Source organism: Bufo gargarizans, chromosome 4, assembly GCF_014858855.1.
Source record: "Bufo gargarizans isolate SCDJY-AF-19 chromosome 4, ASM1485885v1, whole genome shotgun sequence".
In the NCBI taxonomy this organism is placed as follows: domain Eukaryota; kingdom Metazoa; phylum Chordata; class Amphibia; order Anura; family Bufonidae; genus Bufo; species Bufo gargarizans.
In genome coordinates this window covers 154,177,973-154,197,069 of record NC_058083.1, presented here as the reverse complement: position 1 = coordinate 154,197,069, position 19,097 = coordinate 154,177,973, and the positions used below count along the sequence as shown (strand labels likewise).

Genomic DNA, 19,097 nt, shown 5'->3' with positions numbered 1-19,097 from the left:
TAGCCTATCCTTGCAATAAAAGTTGAGTTGGATATTATTTCAGAGCCAATGGGGGAGATTTATCAAGATTGGAGTTTCCATACACCAGTCTTGATCTCTCTGCACTGAGGTAAGATGCACCTAATTTATTAAGTGGCAGAAACTGAAGTCTATACCAGCTGAGGGCTTGTGTAGACTTCAGCTATAACAGGGAGGGTTCACATCACAGTTTATGCCTCCATTTGACATATAGGTTATACAAAAAAGGATGCAAAAATGCAGCACACCACGTTCTTGTATCCTGGAGAGGCCAGAAAAAAAACAGACATCAGTTTCGGGTGCAAGTTATGTGAAATCTGGCAGGCCACGCCTTTTGATAAATATCCCGACTGAGTTGCTGGGGGGTAGGGGGAGTTTAGCTGCCTGTCATGCTATGCCCCACTGACACACAAGGAGGACAGAACTGTATGTACTATTTACAGTATCTGGGCAAAGTTTGGGATTGTATTCCTTTATTTGTAGATACTGTGGTATGGCACTATATGGACACTAGATAGAAAAGAAAGATAAGCAGCACTCAAAGCACCTTATTGGGATAAATCCATATTCAATGTTCAAGTCACCTGGTATGTGTCCAGGCTAATACGGTGCACGGGTCCTGGCTCGGGATCCTAGTAGAAACAGCAATGTAGAGAAATCCGCAGCACTCGTCCAATTCAGTCAATGGTGTTTTATTTAGTAGTCAGGCAGCAGGTCTTTATCAAACAATGTGAAACACAGTAAACCTTAAATAGACCACTAACATGTGGGTGTAACCATAAGTGACCACCTCCAACACATGAAGAGAATAACCCAAAAGCATCTACACATATCTAATGCAATTAAATAGTAAAAAATTATAATAATTAATAATAGTTACATAAGTCACTATTTTATTGCATTAGATATATGTAGATGCTTTTGGGTTATTCTCTTTACAGTGGGATGCGAAAGTTTGGGCCACCTTGTTAATCGTCATGATTTTCCTGTATAAATCGTTGGTTGTTACGATAAAAAATGTCAGTTAAATATATCATATAGGAGACACACACAGTGATATTTGAGAAGTGAAATGAAGTCTATTGGATTTACAGAAAGTGTGCTATAATTGTTTAAACAAAATTAGGCAGGTGCATAAATTTGGGCACTGTTGTCATTTTATTGATTCCAAAACCTTTAGAACTAATTATTGGAACTCAAATTGGCTTGGTAAGCTCAGTGACCCCTGACCTAGATACACAGGTGAATCCAATTATGAGAAATAGTATTTAGGGGGTCAATTGAAAGTTTCCCTCCTCTTTTAATTTTCTCTGAAGAGTAGCAACATGGGGGGCTCAAAACAACTCTCAAATGACCTGAAGACAAAGATTGTTCACCATCATGGTTTAGGGGAAGGATACAGAAAGCTGTCTCAGAGATTTCAGCTGTCTGTTTCCACAGTTAGGAACATATTGAGGAAATGGAAGACCACAGGCTCAGTTCAAGTTAAGGCTCGAAGAGGCAGACCAAGAAAAATCTTAGATAGACAGAAGCGACGAATGGTGAGAACAATCAGAGTCAACCCACAGACCAGCACCAAAGACCTACAGCATCATCTTGCTGCAGATGGAGTCACTGTGCATCGTTCAACCATTCAGCACACTTTACACAAGGAGATGCTGTATGCGAGAGTGATGCAGAGGAAGCATTTCTCCACCCACAGCACAAAAAGTGCCGCTTGAGGTTTGCTAAAGCACATTTGGACAAGCCAGCTTAATTTTGGAATAAGGTGCTGTGGACTGATGAAACTAAAATTTAGTTATTTGACCATAACAAGGGGCGTTATGCATGGAGGAAAAAGAACACAGCATTCCAAGAAAAACACCTGCTACCTACAGTAAAATATGGTGGTGGTTCCATCATGCTGTGGGGCTGTGTCGCCAGTGCGGGGACTGGGAATCTTGTCAAAGTTGAGGGACGCATGGATTCCACTCAGTATCAACAGATTCTGGAGACCAATGTCCAGGAATCAGTGACAAAGCTGAAGCTGCGCCGGGGCTGGATCTTTCAACAAGACAACCCTAAACACTGCTCAAAATCCACTAAGGCATTTATGCAGAGGAACAAGTACAACGTTCTGGAATGGCCATCTCAGTCCCCAGACCTGAATATAATTGAAAATCTGTGGTGTGACTTAAAGAGAGCTGTCCATGCTCGGAAGCCATCAAACCTGAATGAACTAAAGTTGTTTTGTAAAGAGTAATGGTCCAAAATACCTTCAACCAGAACCCAGACTCTCATTGGAACCCACAGGAAGCGTTTAGAGGCTGTCATTTCTGCAAAAGGAGGATCTACTAAATATTGATTTCATTTCTTTTTTGTGGTGCCCAAATTTATGCACCTGCCTAATTTTGTTTAAACAATTATAGCACACTTTCTGTAAATCCAATAAACTTCATTTCACTTCTCAAATATCACTGTGTGTTGTCTCCTATATAATATATTTAACTGACATTTGTTATTGTAACAACCAATGATTTATACAGGAAAATCATGACGATTAACAAGGTTGCCCAAACTTTCGCATCCCACTGTATGTGTTGGAGGTGGTCACTTATGGTTACACCCACATGTTAGTGGTCTATTTAAGGTTAACTGTGTTATATTTCACATTGCTTGATAAAGACCTGCTGCCTGACTACTAAATAAAACACCATTTACTGAATTGGACGAGTGCTGCGGATTTCTCTACATTACTTTATGGACACTGACACCATGAGGGCCAAGTATGGAACTAACTATATGTGTAGTGTGTATCTTTATGGGAAAAGTATGATACTATCTGGGCAATTTGGGCAGACACAAAGGAGGTATCTGGTGACACAAGTGGAACTTGTGGCATAGACACAAAAGGGAAAACTCTCAGCCGAGGAATTAAAGGAATACCTAAAGCAAAGGTATTAAACAGGATCCTGTATTAAGCTGTGAAGTGACCACCTGGGGAGGAGTCACCAAAGGAAACACCTGGGACAGAGGCAGTAAGGGCGGGGTCGCATCAGCGTTAGTAATTCCGTTATACTGATCTGTTATAACAGGGTAATGGAATATAAGGGAATTTTAGGACGGAATGCAAAACTGAACCCTTTAAGAGGCATTCCGTTTTGCTTCGTCCTAACACATTTCTATGGGCACAAATGGCATTACGATATGTATGATGGGAAAAAAAAGTCCTGTCCTAAAATTCCTTTATATTCCATTATAATCCCGTTATAACAAAACAGTATAACAGAATTACTAAAGCTGATGAGAACCCACTCTAATCCGATTTATGGCAGCCTGGGAATTTTTTTTTTTTTATATTTCCATATAACCCGGCTAATCCTGTTTGTACTCCAAAAGCATAACATCTGAATGGATATATATATATATATTTTATCTTTTATATAGCCTTTTCTTATGACAACTTGGACCAGATTTATTTTATAAACTAAGGGGTACATTTATTAAGACCAGCATTTTAGACGCCAGTCTTAATAAGCCCTATAGCTGCCAGTGAATCGCCAAAGAGGCGCCAGACTGTACATAACCTCTGCTTCTAAACTGTCTTACATTTAGACCATTTTCTACACTTAAACCAGGCAAAAGTGGCGACCACCTAAGTTTCAAACAACCACACACGAAACATAGTATTCTGAAGAAATGAGGTGAGCACTTAGCTTCTGACCAGTATCCTGCTATGGCAATTTTTTGTTGAGCTCCAGAAGTTCAATTACTTTTTTTCTGAAGATTAATATATGCTACAATTCACAAGAGCATGTTCTAACAATGACAACCTTAGGGGGCTTTACTGATTAGTAAAATATATGAAATTATTATTAATTGAATGGTCTGAAGTTCTCAGAATGTATGCAGCTGTGTATTCACTTATACTGTAGAGGGAATAGGATTCTGAACCCTATGATTGGTAATCGGGGATACACAAGATGGGAAGCAGATGTGCTGAAATGTGCACAGAAATATTTTTATTTGCTTCATTAATTTAAATAGCACATCACCTCAATGTAAACTACATGACTATATAAATCATACTGGGGAACGTACATCTGGAACCTCAAGTGCTAGGCTACTAAAGTCATTATTAATAGACTTCTTATAGTGTTAAAGGAGATGCTGAATAATGACATCCAGATCTACTTGTGGACAATATTTTTGTTTTACAATAAGACACCTTTGTATCCTGGTAGGCACTGTACCACTGAGTTACTGCTGATGGAAAATGTGATTTTATCATAGCTTATCACATACCTCTCCACGGTACAACTGTGCTGACATATTCACACCGACCTGGGAGGTGGAAAGACAATCTATAAAATAGCTTTGTGTTGTTTACCACCCTTAATACCTATTAAAGGGGTTTCCGGTCTTCTTTTTGCAGTGCTGCTCCCATTCACAATGCACAGAGCTGTAGTTCTGGTGCTAGAGATGGGCCGTTGATCCAGGGAGTTATCTGATTGCCTGATTGGAGTCGGGAAGGAATTTTTTTCCCCTTAAGTAGGGAAAATTGGCTTCTACCTCACAGTTTTTTTTTTTGCCTTCCTCTGGATCAACTTTCAGGATAACAGGCCGAACTGGATGGACAGATGTCTTTTTTCGGCCTTATAAACTGTTACTTTGTTAACTTCCAGAGCCGGAGTGATTGCAGAAAAGCTGGTGGGATGTGGAGTGTTATACCCCTGATAATCAGATATCCTGAGGAATAGCCATCAATGTAAAAGGACCACAAATCACCTTTAACTATTAAATAATATATATTTCAACATTACTAGAACTTCTAGATACTATATACCATATGTAATACAAGTGCAAGTCATATACAGGCTGTATAATTGCAGCAAACGGTATAGTTAACATGACAGCTGAGCAACCAAATAGTTTTGGCCACAACCTTCTATTGGTCTGCCTTGAATCTTTCCTATTAAATGTTAAATAGGTATAATGGCCAAGAAAATCAGCCCAGTGTATTAATACATAGATTTTCTGATTAGCTTTTGCAAGTGCCAGCTTTTAATTGTTCTGCATGACCCCTTAGATTTGGGATATATACTAATTTCTTCTTCTATCCCCTTTCAATAGAAAAGTTGCTTTCTACAACCAAACATATTTAACCGCCTCCGGACCGCCTAACGCAGATGTGCGGTCCAGAGACGGCAGCCCTGCGCACAGTCACGCATATATGCGTCATCTCGCGAGGGCAGAGATTTCCTGTGAACGCGTGCACACAGGCGCGCGCGCTCACAGGAAAAGAAGGTAAGCGAGTGGATCTCCAGCCTGCCAGCGGTGATCGCTCGCTGGCAGGCTGGAGATGTGATTTTTTTTTAACTCCTAACAGGTATATTAGACGCTGTTTTGATAACAGCATCTAATATACCTGCTACCTGGTCCTCTGGTGGTCCCTTTTGTTAGGATCGACCACCAGAGGACACAGGCAGCTCAGTAAAGTCGCACCAAATACCAAACTACACTACACCCCCCCCCATCACTTATTAACCCCTTATTAACCCATGATCACCCATGATCACTCCATATAAACTCCCTGATCACCCCCCTGTCATTGATCACCCCCCTGTAAGGCTCCATTCAGACGTCCATATGATTTTTACGGATCCATAGATACATGGATCGGATCCGCAAAACACATGCGGACGTCTGAATGGAGCCTTACAGGGGGGTGATCAATGACAGGCGGGTGATCACCCATATACACTCCCTGATCACCCCCTGTCATTGATCACCCCTGTAAGGCTCCATTCAGAGGTCCGCATGTGTTTTGCGGATCCGATCCAAGTGTCCATGGATCCGTAAAAATCATTCGGACGTCTGAATGGAGCCTTACAGGGGGTGATCAATGACAGGGGCGTGATCACCCATATACACTCCCTGATCACCCCCTGTCATTGATCACCCCCCTGTAAGGCTCCATTCAGACGTCCGTATGATTTTTACGGATACATGGATACATGGATCGGATCCGCAAAACACATGCGGACGTCTGAATGGAGCCTTACAGGGGGGTGATCAATGACAGGCGGGTGATCACCCATATAGATTCCCTGATCACCCCCTGTCATTGATCCCCCCCCTGTCATTGATCACCCCCCTGTAAGGCTCCATTCAGACGTCCGCATGTGTTTTGCGGATCCGATCCATGTATCCATGGATCCGTAAAAATCATACGGACGTCTGAATGGAGCCTTACAGGGGGGTGATCAATGACAGGGGGGTGATCACCCATATACACTCCCTGATCACCCCCTGTCATTGATTACCCCCCTGTAAGGCTCCATTCAGACGTCCGCATGTGTTTTGCAGATCCGATCCATGTATCCATGGATCCGTAAAAATCATACGGACGTCTGAATGGAGCCTTACCAGGGGGGTGATCAATGACAGGGGGGTGATCACCCATATACACTCCCTGATCACCCCCTGTCATTGATCACCCCCCTGTCATTGATCACCCCCCCTGTAAGGCTCCATTCAGAATTTTTTTTGGCCCAAGTTAGCGGAAATATATATATTTTTTTTTTTTTTTTTTTCTTACTAAGTCTCATATTCCACTAACTTGTGTCAAAAAATAAAATCTCACATTAACTCACCATACCCCTCAAGGAATCCAAATGCGTAAAAATTTTTAGACATTTATATTCCAGACTTCTTCTCACGCTTTAGGGCCCCTAAAAAGCATGTGGGCTGTATAAATACCCCACATGTGACCCCATTTCGGAAAGAAGACACCCCAAGGTATTCCGTGAGGGGCATATTGAGTCCATGAAAGATTGAAATTTTTGTCCTAAGTTAGCGGAAAGTGAGACTTTGTGAGAAAAAAACAAAAAAAAAATCAATTTCCGCTAACTTATGCAAAAAAAAAAAAAATTCTATGAACTCGCCAGGCCTCTCATTGAATACCTTGGGGTGTCTTCTTTCCAAAGTGGGGTCACATGTGGGGTATTTATACTGCCCTGGCTTTTTAGGGGCCCGAAAGTGTGAGAAGAAGTCTGGGATCCAAATGTCTAAAAATGCCCTCCTAAAAGGAATTTGGGCACCTTTGCGCATCTAGGCTGCAAAAAAGTGTCACACATGTGGTATCGCCGTACTCAGGAGAAGTTGGGGAATGTGTTTTGGGGTGTCATTTTACATATAACCATGCTGGGTGAGAGAAATATCTTGGCAAAAGACAACTTTTCCCATTTTTTATACAAAGTTGGCATTTGACCAAGATATTTTTCTCACCCAGCATGGGTATATGTAAAATGACACCCCAAAACACATTCTCCAACTTCTCCTGAGTACGGCGATACCAGATGTGTGACACTTTTTTGCAGCCAAGGTGGGCAAAGGGGCACATATTCCAAAGTGCACCTTTCGGATTTCGCAGGCCATTTTTTACACATTTTGATTGCAAAGTTCTTCTCACACATTTGGGCCCCTAAATTGCCAGGGCAGTATAACTACCCCACAAGTGACCCCATTTTGGAAAGAAGACACCCCAAGGTATTCCGTGAGGGGCATGGCGAGTTCCTAGAATTTTTTATTTTTTGTCGCAAGTTAGTGGAATATGAGACTTTGTAAGGAAAAAAGAAAAAAAAAGAAAAATCATCATTTTCCGCTAACTTGTGACAAAAAATTAAAAGTTCTATGAACTCACTATGCCCATCAGCGAATACCTTAGGGTGTCTACTTTCCGAAATGGGGTCATTTGTGGGGTTTTTCTACTGTCTGGGCATTGTAGAACCTCAGGAAACATGACAGGTGCTCAGAAAGTCAAAACTGCTTCAAAAAGCGGAAATTCACATTTTTGTACCATAGTTTGTAAACGCTATAACTTTTACCCAAACCATTTTTTTTTGCCCAAACATTTTTTTTTTATCAAAGACATGTAGAACAATAAATTTAGCGAAAAATTTATATATGGATGTCGTTTTTTTTGCAAAATTTTACAGCTGAAAGTGAAAAATGTCATTTTTTTGCAAAAAAATCGTTAAATTTCGATTAATAACAAAAAAAGTAAAAATGTCAGCAGCAATAAAATACCACCAAATGAAAGCTCTATTAGTGAGAAGGAAAGGAGGTAAAATTCATTTGGGTGGTATGTTGCATGACCGAGCGATAAACGGTGAAAGTAGTGTAGTGCAGAAGTGTAAAAAGTGGCCTGGTCATGAAGGGGGTTTTAGCTAGCGGGGTTGAAGTGATTAATAAGGTATTACTATACTACACATAAAATAACTTAAAAACAATATTACATACATATATACATATAAGTAAATTGCACATGAAAAACAATGCAGTTTTCCGTTTTTGCATCCAATTTTTCTTCCCTGTCTTCCCTGAGCCATAACTTTTTTATTTTTTTGTTCACATAGCCACATGAGGGCTTGTTTTTTTGCGAGACAAGTTGTATATTTAATGCACCATTCAATATGGAATACAATGTAGTGGGAAACTGAAAAATTCTAAATGGGGTGGAATTGCAAAAAAAACACAGTTCTGGCCAGTTTTATGGATTTTGTTGGCATTCCCTGTGCCCATTGCTCTTCAGTAGAATTACAACACCACCACATTTATACAGATTCTCTTGTGTTTTAGTACTGAAAAAAAATTAAAATTCTGGAAAATATTTCATTGCCATATTCTGACCCCCATAACTTTTTTCTAGTTATGTCTATCGAGCTGTATGAAGGCTCATTTATTATTATATATCATGGGACGATCTGAAGATTTTATTGATACTATTTTGAAGTGTGGATCCAATAAACAACAACACACATATACGTAAATCACAAGATATTTTATTAATTCATCACATAAAAGACAAAAAACCGTAGACATGAGATAAATAAATAGCAGCAGTAATGTGGCGGCACTGCAAGTCAAAGCCCCACCAAGGTTACAATATGGATCTATCCCCCAAGCGCACGTGACCTACTAGCCTGAGCCAACCACATGGTTAAAGCGAGAACAATGTTCTCATACACAGGCCAGGTGGAAACGTGGGCTTTGAATAACAATACAGTTGTTACCATGCTAGCCGTAATGGAAATATAAAATGGATGCAGTGTGTGGAACATCCACCCCAACAGCAGCACCATAGTGTGCAAAATGCATCCAACATATAACACTGAACAACCAGCATGGAAAACACATATAATATCAAGTGAAGGGGAACCAACCTTGGGACCTTGGTGAGCGCACCCCTGACGCGCGTTTTGCTCAGGTTCTTCAGAAGGGACGTATTTTGAAGTGTGTATAACTTTTTGATCACATTTTATAGAATTTTTGGGGGAGGTGAAGTGATGAAAAATGAGGAATAGGTAATTTTGATTTCCTTTACCGTGATGTCATTCACCATATTATTTTTATATTTTAAAGGGGTTATCCAACAGTAAAAACACCCTCCATAATGCCCGGGCCCCTCCTATGGAAGATAAAGTATTTTTAAAATGACAAGCAGTCATTAGATTGCTACTTCTATCCTGTAATAGATATCGATCCAGTATAGATATCAGGATTCAGTATATGTCAATGTAGTGCTGCTACCTGCAGGCCTGCATTGGCATATACTAGTAATCGGCCTTGAAACCTTGCATAGGCTCAGGCCTATTACTACTATGGGACTCGCGGCTTCTGGCTTTAGAGCTCTCAGTTGCCATGATCATATTTGACCATGACATCTGTGGGGTTAAATGTCCACAATCAGCATTACTGCCGATATCAGACGCCCCAGGCCTCTGTTGTTTAAAACAGCAGAAAGTGGGCACCATTTTTAAAGACCCGACATTTGCCGTACATGTACAGTACAGCAGAAGTCTGGAAAGGGTCAAAACATTCTAACTAATTATTTTGGTGTGACCACCCCTAAAAGCATTCTACAAAAAGCAAACCATGTGCACAGATACAGTTCCACGCAGTGAATATATCCATAAGTTGAGTTTTGAACCTTCTAAAAGAACTGGTGACTTTTCAGTTATATCTATCTCAGTTTTAAGAACAAAGACCTTGTTCACACCATAAAGGGAAAATGTAATAACTCCTTTTTAGGAATTAGGAGGCATCCAAAGAAGCCAGGCTGTGCAGGCATACCTTCATATTACTTCACATCCTGGTTTTCCTTTAAGGCCCCTTTCACATGGGCGAGAATTCCGTGCGGGTGCAATGCATGAGGTGAATGCATTGCACCCGCACTGAATCCGGACCCACTCATTCCAATTGGGCTGTGCACATGAGCGGTGATTTTCACGCATCAATTGTGCGTTGCGTTAAAATCGTAGCATGCTCTATATTGTGCGTTTTTCACGCAACGCAGGCCCCGTAGAAGAGAATGGGGCTGCGTGAAAATCGCAAGCAAGTGCGGATGTGGTGCGATTTTCATGCCTGGTTGCTAGGTGACGATCGGGTTGGGGACCCGATCTTTATTATTTTCCCTTATAACGTGTTTATAAGGGAAAATAATAGCATTCTTAATACAGAATGCTAAGTAAATTAGGGATATAGGGGTTAAAAAAATAAAAAAATAATTAAACTCACTTCATCCACTTGTTCACGAAGCCCAGCTCGTCTTCTTTCTTCTTCTTTGAGGACCTGGGAGGAAAAGGACCTTTGGTGATGCCTTAGGATGCCTCCTAATTCCTAAAAAGGAGTTATTACATTTTCCCTTTATGGTGTGAACATGGTCTTTGTTCTTAAAACTGAGATGGATATAACGGAAAAGTGACCAGTTCTTTTAGAAGGTTCAAAACTCAAGTTATGGATATATTCACTGCGTGGAACTGCATCTGTGCACATGGTTTCCTTTTTCTAGAATGCTTTTAGGAGTGGTCAAACCAAAATAATTAGTTAGAATGTTTTGACCCCGCAACGCGCCCATGTGAACCCAGCCTTAAATGTAGTAATTTCTCTGATTGGAGAAAACTAACTCCTTCGCTTCCTGAGAGTATCAACTTAACACTTCAAGTGCTAGTAGATAAACTCAGGGGCATAGCTAAAGGCTCATGGGCCCTGGTGCAAGAGTTCAGCTTGGGCCCCCCTTCCCTCAGTGCTTTGTGGCCAGGGGCAGGGGAGCACATATCCTTCGTGCTGCCCGAATTAAAAATTGAAACGGCACACTCCTTAATGACAAATTCTTGACTGAACCCCGTCCCTCCAGCCAGAGGTGTAAATTGACCATCATGAACTTTCTATAATACCAGTGTCTTCTTATGTGGCACCAGGGTCTTTGCCCCCCCCCCCCCCCCCCAGGCTCCTGGGCCCAGTGGCGTCTGCTACCTCTGAACCCCCTTGTTCTGTCCCCAGATTCATTTGCATTACATTGTGTCGTAACAGCACCATCTATTGATGAGTTTAGGTATTTCACCCAGCCTGTTTTCTCTATGCATTATGGGAGTCCCAGTGCATTGTGGGTAGTTCCTGGTTCTTGCTAGTCTTGTGCTGGTACAGCAAGCAGCCATCATCTTATGTCTCAGCAACCATGCTCTCTCACTGGTTTTCCTGTCACATCATCTGTTATTCTGCCTGTTTTTGAGCATAGTCGGTAAGAGCACTATCTATGTGTCATTTACTGCATTGTATTATGTTTCTTGTATTGATAGCTCATTACTATCATTGTATTATATCATATACTGAATGTATAGGAGGTTAATCTGTGTTTTATGCCATATACCATGGTATTTATGTTCTAAAATACTACTGTTTTATTCTGTAGTTTCACCTTTTCCTGTCAGTCTACGAGCAATAAAGAGAACCTTAAAGCGGAACAGTCTCTTTTCTCTCAGAGGACAAAAAGGTTTAGCTACATGTCAGATTACACACCGTGCTAACGTGTATGAGGACAGTATACCCCTATTATTAGTATTATTATTTTTTTATTATTAAATATATAGCTTTGCCCCTAGGTAGACTCAACCTTCCAGTGCCTGATAACCATGCAGCTCATGGTGTTACATCTTACAGGATATCTCTATTGATTTATCAATGCCACATTGCAAAAATTGGAACAAAGCCCCACAGTCCTATGGGCAAGTGATAACAAGAATTCAAAAGTAATGATTACTATGTTCTTTGCTCCAGAGTCCCAATTCTTGCCTTTGCGATGCTCTATTATACAGGATCCACTATCAGTACTATTCAATTTCCACTCATCCTCTGCAATAATTTAATTACTCCCCACCACTAAGCACTGATGAGTTTCTCGCAATAGCTGAGGCACCCTCCCTTACCGGACCCCATAGCACCTATTCACGTCCACTAACCTGGTAGTTATGGCCTTGGGTGTGTATGGCCAGATATGCAGCGATATTTTAGGAATTTTTCTCCTCTTTTGGTGAAGATGTGAATGTTAAATGCTAGTATTAACTCTCGTCATTGAAGCCCACAATTCCTGTACGTCTGCATTAACAATATCTCACAGTCCATCTTGCAATGACTTGAAATTTTGGTTGGAAGAACCAAGTTTCTTCATTGCAGTCAGTTTAAACTATATTCATATCTGCATTGAAGTCTTGGTTAGGAGACTACAATGCAGCTTATGTTGTTGATGTGGTGCATGCAACACCAAAATGGAGACCTCAGCAGAACCCAGTAGTCTTTATTATAAGAAAACAATCCATCAGTTGCGTGATAGATGTTGCACGGAACCTTTGCTTTGGTTTATAACAGAAACCACAATGCATATGTGAACAGTGTACATTCCTTTTTGGAATATATATCTTAGCATGCTCCAGCTGACACAGTACATTGGAATCTTTATCAAGAGCAGAGCATTTCTGACTCCTTTTATTAGACTAATGTGTGTTTTACTGCCCCAAATAGTCAGCTAAAAGATCTAGTAAAATGTTTTCACATACACTATTATATGCCGTCACTATATCTCACAGCATGACCATTGGACACAGGCAGGATGACTATGAGTACACGTATGCCACTGTACTTAATTAATTATGCAGTCATCTGCAGTGACTAATATAAAATGTATTGTAATTGCAGACCTGGTGGTCAGGATTCACGTCAAACTCTAAATACTAACACTTGTACAGTTACCAACACAAGGGCTAAACAGTAGAAGCTCCTAAGAGACTGGATGATATAATGCAAAAAGTGAGACTTAAAGAACATGTGACCCAATTTTTTCCTCCCAATGCATCTAAAATGGAAAATAAGAGAAGCTTTGCCAATAGTCTTGATTAAAAACTATGCTGCCATTTTGTGTCTATGGCTCCTATGCAGACCTATGTGTTTCCCTGGCAACAGAAAAAAACAAAAACAAAGCCTGTGTAGTATGATCCTCCCTCCCATCCGCACTCCCATCCATCTGTCCAATTTTTCTCATATACATTTGCTAGACTAGCAAGAAATAGTGGGCATATGAAAGGAGGTTAATGGTAAGATCAGACTACAATGGTTTGTAGTCTGTTACCATGGAAATACAACTATTATAACAAGGTTCTCAGAGACACAGTGTAGTCAACTTTATTGATATACAATTGCAGCAAGTTTTTGTGGCCCTTAAAAGGGATTTCTGGGACCAGTATATTGATGACTCTCCGCTAATCAGTCATTTGAAGGGACCGTGGCACTGTGTGAGCCTGTAGCTTCTTCATTGTTTACATTGGTTTGTCTACCTGCACACCATTTACTTAGCAGCAGTGCAGGGTATTTCAGGTTCGTAGATGTGGATGAGACAAAGTTGCCATATACTGCACTGCTGCTAATGGTCTTTCTAGGAGTCTGTACATGGCCAGCAGATAGGCACACCTGTTTATGCAGGTGTGTAAACTCTCCTATTAGGATCAAGCTTTTTTTCATATCCTACATGTGTCTTTCATGGATAACCATACTATGTCAAATTACAATAGAAATAAAAAGCACATACCTTTCATGTGTACTTAAATGAGTCTTCCAGTTTGATGGAATTGATTACCTACCTTCTAGATAGGTCATCAAAAGCAGTTCAGTGGTGGTCTAACTCTTAACACCTCACCAATCAGCTGTTTGAAGGGGCCATGACGCTCATGCGAGTGCTCCATTCTCTTCATTGTTTACCTAAATGCCGTCTACATTGTACTGGTGATAAATTGTAATTACAGCTTCCTCACTTAAATAGAACTAACAGCCATAATTACACTGCACCACCACTACAATGACGGCCTGCAGGTAAACATTGAGGAAAACACAGCGCTTGAGAGTAGGTCATGAATTTTAGGAAAGCAAATACTCTTTAACGCAAAGTTACATAGTATCAGTATGGGGGTGGAGATCTTGGATGTCTAAGTTGAACAACACAAAATCACATTCCTGCGCATGAAAAAAGGAAAACAATAAAAACGAGACAATACTCTGCATTTCAGTTTAGGTGATGAAATAAATCTCAGTATCATTTCCCAAACCCCACCGTGAAATATAAATTTAGCTGTAATATGAGCAGCACTATGTAAAATTCCTCTTAGCACCAGTTAGTATCGAAATGGCCGCATGATACTTACCCCCTTCAGTGAGAAACTGCATTACTATAGGAAAATGATCCTAGAACCAAATATTAGAAAACAGTTTAGCTATGATTGACTAACCAGGGTGACTTTGCGGCTCACTCTTCCGACAGTCCCTAGCAGCTCCTTGACAGGCAGAATTGTTTTCACATATACATTACAATTCTGCTGAGAATGTTCCAAACCATCACACTAAAACTCAAAATGGGACTTGGCATGAAGAGCACTAAAATTGGAGAGAATAATGTTCTCTGTGATGTGCTCCAGGTTCTAAATGCTTGATTCTGGCTAACCCAATGTATTGTTCTAGGTATGATAAAGAGCTTAATGTCGAAAAAGCAAAACCTTGTAGAACGCCAAGCTCGAGGAATGCATGAAATGTAAAACAATGCTGCCAATGCCAAAAGAGATACTTTATGCTCATGTACAGCAGACTGCTTTACTGCTATATTAAAAAAAAATAATACATTAGGGGACATGTATTATGAATTATACCCACTTTTTGGTGTATTAAGGTTACAGATTTTGTTGCAATGGTTTGCTGTAAAATCTGCAACCTTTTGCCGCTCACACAACTTTTCCTGAGTGCTGAGAAAAGGGGGCATGGTGTGGGCGTGGAAGAGGATGGGCCAACACACCTGTCTCATTCATTATTTTTTACTGCAGTTTTTGGCATGGAAAATTACTTAGATTTTAGTATGTCACATGGCCTGCTGGAGGAAGCGCCAAAGTTATCTAGAGGCCTCCGCCTCTACATAACTTTGGCATATCCACCAGCAGCGCAGAGGGACTAAGACGGTGGTCTAAATCACCGGTCTTAATAAATGTGCCCCATTGTGCATAGAGGTGAGCAAAATAATTCTAAACTAATTGAATTTGTCTTGAATGTCCCCAAAATTTGATTCCATCCAAATCCTTATATTTCGATTTAGATGATTCTCTCAAAATGGTAACCATCATTTTACAGGTCAGAAGACAGAGAAGAAGGCATCTGCCACCAATATGGGATAATATGCGGGCCATGCTTTAATTTAAAAATAAAATCTTACAGTGCAATGTGCTATTGAACAAGTTTATTGCTACTCCCACCTACCATCCATTTACTCTTGGTATATATGTCACTGCCACATTGACATTACTAATGCTGTCTTGCCATGAAAAATCTTGAAAGGGGTTGGATACAGTCCTGGGAGACCCCCAGAGTGTCATACACAACTTGTCAGGGCAATCTAAGCACTCAGGTCTAATTTATTTGTACCCAAATCTAATCTGCCTACTGATTTGTTTGAATCATATCTGTAAAATGAAAGTCAAGAAGGTCGCTCATTTCTAATTGATAGTCCATTTCTTCTACTTTATGTGCTTTAGTTTGCATGATCTTCATATAAAACTGAGCTGGTCATACAGGGCTAATGTACTAAGCTTCCTATGATTTACAATTTCATGATGTGTTCATGATGAGCTTTATGCAAAAATAAAAATAATAATTTTGTCTGATGAAAATAATACAGCGGCCCCTCTTCTGCCCACTAAGGGAAGCTTCTGTGCGCAATCGTTTTTTATGATCCAGTAGTTGCTTATGATGCAGAATGAATAGCAGCTGTTCTCCCAGCAACTATATTTTATGGAATTCATTAGTGAGATGGTAACATGATGATGTGGTCTATACAGCTCATTGAAGTGCTTGTTTGCTTGCGTGCAGGGAATTGTTAGGACCAGGGGGTGAGAAAGCAGTTGCCTTCTAGACTGCTTGTTTTCACAGAGAATTGGAATGCATACCTGTTATGTAGCACATCTGTATGCACAACTTTCTTCCATATATATACTGCCCTAAAATCTCTGGTGTTGATTACAGTCAGATAATTGCAAGATCTCTGCGGTCTTTAGGATGACCCTTGTTTCTACTTTTTAAAAAGCCTACAAAAAATTCTAAATGAATAATAGTTTATCCAGAAGGTTAAATAACTGGTATAAAGTGGTATACCAATCACAGACCCATATGGCATGTGTCCAGAATATTTACTGTAGGTCTAGAACCAGGGTTCCCGCAGCAATCATCCTTGGTTGGTTCTGTGGCTCCTATAGAAGTGAATGGAGAAAGCCAGCATAAGTGATTCCTACTCCATTTATTCTCCTCCTGGATGCAGAAGCCATCTCATCAGGTGGAATGGGAGTCGAGGAACAATGCAGGTGCTGGTCCCAGAGGTGCAACCTGCATCTGTCAGACATTTATGGCATATCCTGTACTATAAAATTAGTCAAAATCAGTGTGTGTTCATTGACCACTTCGAATTATAGAAATATTGTCATCAGTTACTTCAAATAAAAATCTGCCAAAGTCTCTCCCATGCTTTTTAAGGTTAGCGCTGATGTAAAAGGGTTGTCATGGTCCATCACAATAGATAGACATCAACTAAATTGATCAGTTTGTACACAAGGCTCAAATCATTGGCTCCTTTTCTATAAACCTGACTCAAGAGATTTTCTTTTCAGACCAATATAATGAGAGTGACATGCAATTTTTGTCTATTTTCCAGAAAGATGATCCTGATGATTGTCCTATTGAGCTAAGCAAAGTTCAGAGTGTCAAAGCTGTCGCTAAGAAACGCCGGGATCGGAGCCTCCCTCGGGCTTTTGAGATTTTCACTGACAACAAAACCTATGTCTTCAAGGCTAAAGACGAGAAGAATGCTGAAGAGTGGCTGCAATGCATCAATGTAGCTGTTGCACAAGCAAAGGAGCGAGAGAGTAGAGAAGCTACTACTTACTTGTAATTTTATACTCAGTAAGGGAACAAGTGGTCCATGTCACAACCAAAATCTAGCAATCTATTATAACAGATTTGTGTGATTATGTTATAAGCTACAGATAGCGTCACATGGTTGGATTATATGGCATGAGTCATTTCTGCACTAAGTTCTATAGTATCTCACAAATGGGTTTACTTACTGTAACATGACCTATCTAACTAATGGTGACAAGCTTTAATAGACAGCTTTGGGTTCTACAACAATCTTTACAAAAACTGTTTTTGATGTAAGTGTGAAGACTAGTCTCCCAATCATATTAATGTCACTTTTGTCAGAAAGACAGTAAGTAGCTTCCTACTAATATATTCTCCACTGGGCATTGGTGCCACAACTGTGAACTTTGGTGCATCCAACCCAAAGATTGGGCAGAGACAGGGAATGTGCCCAGTGCAGTTTTGAAAAATATCATTTGGGAAAGTTCTGCTCCTATCCTGCCTGCAAATGACCTCTCTTCCTCTTATTTTCTATAGGTTCAAACTTTTAAACAGGCCCTGAAACACAACTTAAAGGGGTTGTTACCCTAAACTATTCTACACTTTTAAAACCAGCACCTGGATCTAAATACTTTTGTAATTGCATGTAATTAAAAATCTATATGTTTAAAATTCTTTGTCCAGCTCACTGACTCACCCTCTGAGAAAGGGCACGCCCCCTGTGCTGCCAGCTTGAAATAAATCTAGAAGAGCAGATAGAGCAATAAATGGCAGAAGCTCTGGATCCGTGTGAGGTACAGGGCTGGTTCTAAGTTTGTTAGAAAGAGATTGTTATGTACTATATGATGTTTGATTTTCATCTTTAACATTATTCATGGGATAACCTCTTTAAGGCCCCAATACACATTAGTGTATTGTCAGCTGAACATACAGAGAACAGCGAGTATAAGGTTGGGTTCACATCGTATACGTTGACCGGATGTTTTTTTCACAATGGAACTCTATGGTGAATGGATGCCACTGTATGGCATCCTTTGACCATAGAGTTCCATTGTGAAAAAAAACACGTATATGTTAGCTTACACGGACTCTGCAGGATAGAAAAGTGTGGTGTACTGCGCTTTTGTATTCTTTTTTACCCCATGTACAATTGCCCCGTAGTCCTTTCCAGCCTTGTGGAGGTCCACAATTTTGTCTCTTATGTCTTTTGACAGTTCTTTGGTCTTGCCCATGGTAGTACTTGGTGTCTGACTTACTGTGGGGTGGACAGGTGTCTTTAAAGAGATCAGACAGGTGCTACTAAGTTAGATTAATGAGTAGAGTAGAAGTGGACTTTAAAAGCACAGTAACAGGTCTTTTAGAGACAGAATTCTTGCTGTTTCTCATGTGTTCAAATACTTATGTTCAGTAGTGCAAGACAAATAAATTCTTTAAAAATAATACAATGTGATGTCCTGTTTTTTTTAATTTTTTTATTATTCTGTCTCTCAGAGTGGGAAAGCACCTACAATGTGAATTTCAGACCCCTCCATGATTTCTAAGTGGGAGAACTTGCAAAATCGCAGGGTGTTCAAATACTTCTGTTCCTCACTGTATATGTTAAATGGATGGCAAAAACATCATCTGAACCCACCCTAATATGTATGGGGATCTAATTTGCATATCTTTTTTGGGAGGAGCCTTGCATGACCTCAAATACTTCTTGTGCATGCCAGGCACTCTCTCCACAAGAAGAAATAGTACCCCTGAATCCCCACCAAAAGTCTCACACAGCTAAGCCAGTCCTGTTTGCTCTGCACTGATGAGGGGTAATCAAACAAAAC

At 40.3% G+C, this 19,097-nt stretch overlaps 1 protein-coding gene across 1 annotated transcript in view; it reads left to right on the top strand.

Moving 5' to 3' along the window:
* Window positions 1-18,708, top strand: part of VEPH1 (ventricular zone expressed PH domain containing 1) — a 529,573-nt gene extending 510,865 nt beyond the window's left edge. The window contains exon 14 of the mRNA XM_044289371.1: window positions 17,069-18,708. Coding sequence (XP_044145306.1) covers window positions 17,069-17,305 — 237 coding nt within the window. The 3' untranslated portion in view covers window positions 17,306-18,708. The remainder of the gene's footprint in view (window positions 1-17,068) is intronic.
* The last annotated feature ends 389 nt before the right edge of the window (window positions 18,709-19,097 follow it).